Genomic DNA, 7,721 nt, shown 5'->3' with positions numbered 1-7,721 from the left:
AAAACCAAGTGTGGCCTTAAGCGCAATTCTAAAGGAGGGCTTGACTCGGGCAAGTCAGTGCTAGAGCTAGAACCCGGACTAGTCAAGCGTGTGCTCAAAGTGAATGCTAGTGCCTCTTCTCGTTGTCAAACACCTTAGTTTTATAAATTATGAGCAAGTGTCGGATTCTGTTGATAGAAGAGCTTTAACTTGACTCGGGCAAGTCAGTGCTAGAGCTAGAACCCGGACTAGTCAAGCCTGTACTCAAAGTGAATGCTAGTGCCTCTTCTCGTGACTGTAACGTTTTGAACCAAAGTATTGTGTATGGTCTGGCCAAAGATATTGTTTGTGACACCCGTGAACAGTCCGATTCCGATTAATCTTGTCTGTTTGTCTTGTATTATTTATCTGAATGTTCACAATTCACTTGATACTGAATCAACACTCATATTAAAGCGAGATTTTTTACCAATTCTCTCTCAGAAATACAAAACACAGCTTTTCAGAGAATTTCGGGCATGCCACGGTTTTTACTGCATTTTGGTTCAAGGATGCCGCGGAAATGCCGCTTTTTGACGAGGCCGTTGCCGCGGAGCAGTACCGGTCGAGTGGCAACACTGTCTCAGACGTATCCACTAACCATCCCGAGGCAGGCTATTAGTTTGTAAGATTTATTCAAATAGTTTATTCAATTTATTGACAGCAGTATATTTTACAATCAAGATCATAAGTTCACTAGCCAGAAAAAACGTTCTAACTCACAATTGCCAGCAGAATAAGGTGGTGATGACTTGTAGGCTACACTTAGGTAGGCCTAGTGAAAAAAATTCTTTAGCCAACCACTCCTCTTCTTACCTGCATTAAAGGCCACAGAAAAAACAACTCTATCTTCCCTGGTCTTAAAAAAGGAAGCAATAGGCCTAAAAGTCTGCTAGAGAAGTGCTACTGTGGAATGGGTTGTCAGAAACAACAATTCAGGTGGCCACTATAGACTTATCAATAAAGATTGAACTAAGATTTACTGGAAGATCAATTGTAACTCAAGTATTAACTGAAGCCAAAAAATGGTAAAATTCTAGTTAATTGACTTCTTGCTATCTCAGAAAGGGTTTAGGTTAGGAAAATGAAACTTTCAGGGATGGGTCTACAGGCTAAAGTATGTCCTGGGAAGGTATTTTGAAGCAACTACCTCCACTCCTTTGCCCTCTAGAGGACTTTGAAATTTGCCTACATGACAGGTCTATTACCTATTGAAATTTTGACAAAACAACATTTTACCTTAATTTTCAGTTACTAGTTGCTTTTTCTCTACCTTTAGTTCTGAAAATGCAATTCCTGTTATTTGAGTAGAATTTTGAGCCATATCAATATTTTTTTCCAAAATTTAGGAAATATATTTGCATATCTTTAAAACCTTATAAAATGGAATTGAGTAAAGTTTTGAAGCTGAAAACAATTTTGTTGTACTTCAATTAAGCAGAAGATCTATTTTGCAAGGTGTCACTTTTATAACACACATATTTTCAAAGGTCAGGACCCTCTAGAGGGAGAAGGAGTGGAGGTAGCTGCTTCAAAATACCTTCCCAGGATACACTTTAGTCTGTAGATTTATCCCTGAAAGTTTCATTTTCCTAACCTAAACCCTTTCTGACATAGCAAGAAGGCAATTAACTAGAATTTTACCCAAGAAACCACTAGCAACAAATCTAGGTCTAGCTGTTATTACATCAACCCTCTTTTTGTCATGTCAAGGTGAGCAACTTCAAAGTCAGTAGATACTGTTTATATGGTGTCTAATAGGCTACTTGGAAGGGGCAAGCTTTTTTTTGTAAGTATTGAGCAGTTCATATTATTGACCAACAAATAAAGTGAACATTCTATTAGATACACTTTTTTGTTTTTTTTTAATATAGTAGCCTAGCCTAATTGCTTTTCTTGCAAATTCAGTTATGAGCCCTTTTTTACCCTTGGAAATGATCTTTTCTTTCTATGAATTTTGGTATGAAAAGGGTTAAAACATTGGTTCTATGTCCCAACAACATTTATCCCAAACAACTGACATTTCATACATGTCCAGAGACCTTTTCATATTCACACTGGCGTTTAGTGGCTTTCACACCTGTTTTACTATGCTGTCTAATATCAAATTAATTTTTGTCCCAAAGACTCAGTATTGGCAAGCAGCTAATCTTTCACTTGCAGTGAATTCTGAATGTGTGACTTTGAACATTAAGGCATAAAATTAGGTTTAGATTCTTTTTCTGCAGTGCTTAAATGAGGTCCCTGGGGATCATGGACAGTTCTAAGGAAAAATTTCAGGATCACCAAATCATATCAACTTTGGAACTTCAAAATTCTATAGGAGATTCCACAAAAATAAAAACTGGGAACTCCCATAATTTCCATGTTTGGAAAGCTTTTTTTTCTGCTAATAAAGATTTATGCATGATACTTTTATGGCGGTAAGACTAAAGTTAGTTCTACAGTACACAGAACCTTTGGTTCTAAATTGTGGTAGCTGTTGACTTATTTAGGTATGCAAAACAGCTAAAAATATATAAGCTAATTATGCCAATTACTATTTCGTTTTATCAGTATTATCAAAAAAGCTGTATAGATAGCATGATGGTATTTTCTTTTACCAAAGGGATACTTCCCAAGGCTATATGAAGTCTGCAAAATATATAGCAAACTCAAAGAGCTGGATCTGAAAAGCTGTAGCTAGTTTTCGTTTTTAAGAGAATTTAGGTAAAAATAAGACTAATATAGTCTGCTGCAGCATAGAAAGACTTATAAACATTTTTAAATTTCACTGAATAAAAATAAATCTGCAAACCAATTTTAGGGATTGTCTGGAATTTACCAAGTCTTCTGTGATGGAAAGTTTACAATTATTTAAAGATTTTTCTCTGTAACTTTACTAATATCACAAATCAAAGAGTTTGATAAGAGGGGAAACCAATGCTAATGTAGAAGAAAAAATATTAGCTTGTGGTAAGAAACTGTAAGTAAGGAGCAAATCTGCCTGACAAAAACAAAGAGAAAGAGAAATCTGGCAATGAAGAAAACAAACAGGACTATGCCCAATTGAAGTTGCAGCAGCATTAGTTGACCCTATAGATATTTGTTGTTTTAATTTCTTGGTTTTGGGATTTATTTGATTTTGGCTTATTTTAGTTTTTACCTTTGTTTTCTTAGCATACAAGATGTCTTATTTCATACTGATGATGCATCCGCCTTGCTTTAGTTTTGTCTTTTTCTTCTACTTGGCGTACTCCCATTTGTTTTCTTCATTGAGAGAGTTCTCTCTCTCTCTCTTTGTTTTTGTCATGGCTGGCCAGGTCAGCTTTAGATCTTTCAATCTACAGCAACCGAAAATCTACCAAAAGTACTTTTTGATAAGAAAATTAAAGCATCCAAAGAATTGTGTTTGTATGCTTATTCTAAATATATAAAATTTGTTAAGTTTAATGTCATCCATCAAAACTTACGAGCCTGAAGCAATTTGAGTTTTGAAAAAGGGGTGAACACTCCCAAAAAGTCAAGCAATCTTAATGGAAATCCCACCATCATATTCAGTATATTAGAAAACCCTACTGTAGACGTTTCAAGCTTTTATCTAAAAAGCGTGGAATTTAGCATTTCATCCCCAAAACAGAGATCACGGATGCGTGGTTATTTTTTTTTTCCCAGGGGGTCACTGTATCAAACTAATCGTCATGGACAATTCAAAGTTGCCTCCTTGAAGTAGCATAATATTTTTAGGCATGAATAGGTCAGAGGTAAAAGGCTTGGGACTGCCTGTGCAGGATATTGACTTTTGTTCATAGAAGAGCATCACCAAGGGCTGAAAATCATGTTGTGACCAAGATGGGCCCTGGATTGCCCAAAGCCTCCATTCATGCTGGAGGTCCCAGGGACTTCTTCCTGTCTGGATATAAGCTGGCTTCAGCACTTTGGTATAGACTTGAGAAGATGTCTTGATCTCTGTCCTGCACTGGTATCTAGGATCATTTTTCCTGGGGCCAAAATAATTTCAATGATTTAAAGAACATGAGAATTGGAACTTAGAATGTTACAACATTAAGAAATGACTATTGTATTGACATTGTGACTACAAATTCAGACAATTTGAATTGGAATTTTGGAAACTGTGTAAAGAATTTTTTACTCAGGGAGGAAGGATGGGGCATATAGACAAGGAGTAGGGCTCATGATCAATAAGGAAGCTACAAAGTCTTGTTTAGGCTGATAATGTATTATTAATAGAGTACTAATTGCTCATTTTATTACTAAAAAGGTCAGGGTATCAGTTATAGTAGTATATGCCCCTGTTGAACTGACTGACTGATATCCTAGTGACTCAGACTCAGAAGTGACTCAGAGCAAATAGACAGGGTCCCAGGTAGAAATGTGGTGTTTTTACGAGGAGATTTTAATGCCCACATCAGTAGAAATTGGCTAGATGGTTTCCTAGCCTAGGTAAATTTGGTGTTGGAAACACTAGGCTAATAGCTACAGATTTTTGCAATTTTGTAGGTACATCAATCTAGCTATAACCAATACTGTGTTTGGTCATAAAATGGCCCATAAGTTGACATGGTATCCACGTGATGGTAAGGCAGCAAACCTTATTGATTATGTTATAGGAAACCAAAGACTGGCAGGATCAACACAAGGTACTAGGGTATATAGGAGTGCTGTTATTGATCTTAAGAGTAAAGATCAACATCTAGTAGTGTCTAGGGTTAATTTAAAGCTGGAATTTTGGAAGGGTTACTAACTCCAAGGAAGCTATGATGTTGGTCGACTCGAGGATGAGAATTTGAGAAAAACTTTCCAGGAATAGTTGAATACTAAGCTTGAGAGTTTAAAATTTGACAATGTCGAAAAGAGTCAGAATAATTTTAGAAAAAAAAAAAATGAAAAATGCAACTAGACTATGTCATTGTATAAAATTGTGCTGGCATATTAAGAAATTGAGAGGGATAAGTCAATCCAGAATAGTCCCAATTAAAGATAGGATTGTGGCCACAATTGGTGATAAGAAAAAAGTTAAAGAAAGATGGGTAGAACATTCTGAGAATATGCTAAACCAAGATACAATTGTATGAAAAGATATAGGGGGAAAAGTTTGTGATACCTTGTATGTGAAGGAAGATTTGTTTTTTGAGGAAGAATTAGCAACAGTACTAAAAGGACTAAAAATAATAAGGCTCCAGGTGCTGATAGTGTGGTAAATGAGATTCTTCAATATGGTGGCTCTGAGGTTAGAAATAAGTTACTGAAGATTATGAATGTGATTTTCGAAAAAAGAGAAGCATAAAACGACTTTAAGGAAACCTTAATTAAACCACTGTATAAGGTAGCAAATTACTTAGTAATATGATACTTTCTAGACTGAGAGATACTGTGATAAAGTTTTAAGTGAAGAAGAGCATGGTTTTAGAAAAGGTATAGGATGTGTTGATCAAATTTTCACTCTTAGGTTAATAATTGAAAAGTTCCTGAGTTGTCAAACACCTTAGTTTTATAAATTATGAGCAAGTGTCGGATTCTGTTGATAGAAGAGCTTTAACAATGGTCTTATCCTTGTATGGTATACCAGACAAATACGTTACAATTATAAGTGCTATGTAGAAGAATAACACTACTTCAGTTAAGGTAGGAAATAAGGTTAGCAGCTGGTTTTGTTGTAAATCAGGAGTTAAGCAGGGTTGAATTCTATCCCCTTTATATGGATCATTTTGATGAACTTTGCCTTAAGGAGCACAGGAAAGGCAATGGGAGGCCGTGGAATCAAATGGGGAGGAAAATCTGTCCTGGACTTTGATTATGCTGATGATTTAAGCATCCTAAATGAAAGTATGAACAAAATGAATGAGCTTTAAGAGGTTTTGCAAGTTCACAGTGCTATAATAGGTTTGAAAATTAATATTAAGAAGACCAAGTGAAGATGAAAAGGTGATGTTGGATAACAAAAAGATTGATCAGGTGAGCAGGTTCAGTTACCTTGGTAGTCTTATTAGTAAAGATGTTGTTAGCAGTGAAGATGTTAAAAGTAGAATAGCTGAGGCTTGTGGTGTTTTATCACAGTTAGAAAAAGTTTGGAATAATAGGAAGATAAGTCTGTAGACAAGGTTAGAATATTGGAAGATACAGTGATGACATTGGTCAAATATGGCTCTGAAGTATGGGTGCTCCAAAAAGCAGAGAAAGATTAACTAGATTCTTTCCAGAGAAATTGCCTACAGATTGTTCTGGGTACCTGTCTGACTGATCATGTTTCAAACTGTAGGTGGTATAAAAAATGTGGTTCTAAAGGAATAGGGAACTTCAATTACTTCATGGGAGGATATAAAGAGGGAGGCTTTGAATAGATTGGGATGGAGGAGGAGTGTATATAGTTGTCTTGGTAGCTTGGTGCTGTGGTGAATTGTTTGTAGTAGTATTAGTAGTTTATAGATTATGAACAGGTGTTTGACTCAGCCATTAGAAGAGCTTTAACTGAAGTCCTATCCTTTTATGTTATACGAGATAAATACATTAAAGTTTGTAGGAGTGTATACAAGAATAACATTGTTGGAGTTCAGGTAGAGAATGAGGTTAATAGCTGGTTTCAGATGGGATGAGGAATTATGCAGGTTTGTGTTTAAATTAAGCAGGATGAGAAATTAAGTAGGTTTGTGTTTTATCACCATTTATATGGATAATTTTTGATGGATTTTGTCATGAGAAGCAGAATAAAGACTCTGGATGAAGGGATGGTTTTAGGCCTTATAATCTAGGGGAGGGAGATGTACCACTGGCTTCTATTCCCAGTTTTTCTAAATGAATTAAAAAAGGCTTTGTAACAATATAGAAATACAGACTTGTTGTTATGGAATCAACATGAAAAATTTTCAGAAAAATTACTTTTTTTATATCAGTGCTGCACCCTGAGGGATAAGGGTTAAATCATTGAAAGGGTCCATTGTTGACACAAAACTGTTTGCAGGAAAATGTAGGCATGTTTTACATTAGTAAAGAATTTAAATATTTGCCATTGGAGCTATAAACAAGGCCTCTAACCACCTTCCTTCCACCATCAACTTTTTGGAAGACAGATATGCACAATATCTCTTGTTTAGATAAGAAACATGCCCAGTTCTCGGTCTCAGTATAAAAGGAATTTAAGTTGTGATTGAGGGAACCAATTCCCGCCACCTAGTAAAACTCTCAGAACACAACGTAGGCTGCACAGCCCTACCATGCTCGACATAGTTTGCACAAGGCTTGGCACACTTTTTGCTGTGCATAGCACACTTTGAAACCACACCTGATATGGACCTATGTAATTTGTTAGAGGCTCTCCTTTTTCCCATTCATGCACAGACAAGCTAGTTCCTGATTTATGTAAACACAATCTGAGTCAGAGCTGAAAAATTTTAGTGCTCTAATATGAAGAAGATGTGAGTTTTGAATTAAGACGAAAAAAGTGAAGGTCAAGCTTCAGTTGGACTCAAAAGGGTAAAAATGGGCTATGTTCTGTCTTCATGCAAAAGTAAGATAAATTCCGATTTGGTGTAAAAACAACCTAAGTGCTAAGTCAGTACAAAAACAAGCTAAGCCCTGATTGGGTGTATCAATAGATCTTAGGTTCATGCTTCAGAATTTTGGTGATGTAGTTTCAAACTAGCTAATTCTTGATCCAGTTCAAAAATGAGCTATGTTTATGTCGCGGAATTTTGGTAATGGGCTTA

The 7,721-nt window shown here is 36.0% G+C and overlaps 1 protein-coding gene across 4 annotated transcripts in view; it reads left to right on the top strand.

The window, feature by feature from the left end:
- Positions 1-580: 580 nt before the first annotated feature.
- The window catches only part of LOC136026468 (endoplasmic reticulum membrane-associated RNA degradation protein-like), a 93,703-nt gene continuing 86,562 nt past the window's right edge, over positions 581-7,721 (top strand). Inside the window, exon 1 of one of the 4 annotated variants that reach the window (XM_065703075.1) lies at positions 581-628. Coding sequence is in view for 1 of the 4 variants with exons in the window: in XM_065703073.1 (XP_065559145.1) it covers positions 766-787 (22 nt within the window). In the remaining 3 variants the exon portion in view is untranslated. The other 3 variants (XM_065703074.1, XM_065703076.1, XM_065703073.1) reach the window with 3 other exon arrangements.

The sequence above is a fragment of the Artemia franciscana genome, chromosome 4 (genome assembly GCF_032884065.1).
Source record: "Artemia franciscana chromosome 4, ASM3288406v1, whole genome shotgun sequence".
NCBI lineage: Eukaryota > Metazoa > Arthropoda > Branchiopoda > Anostraca > Artemiidae > Artemia > Artemia franciscana.
Note: the sequence above shows the minus strand (reverse complement) of the source record. Positions and strands in the feature narration are given on the sequence as shown.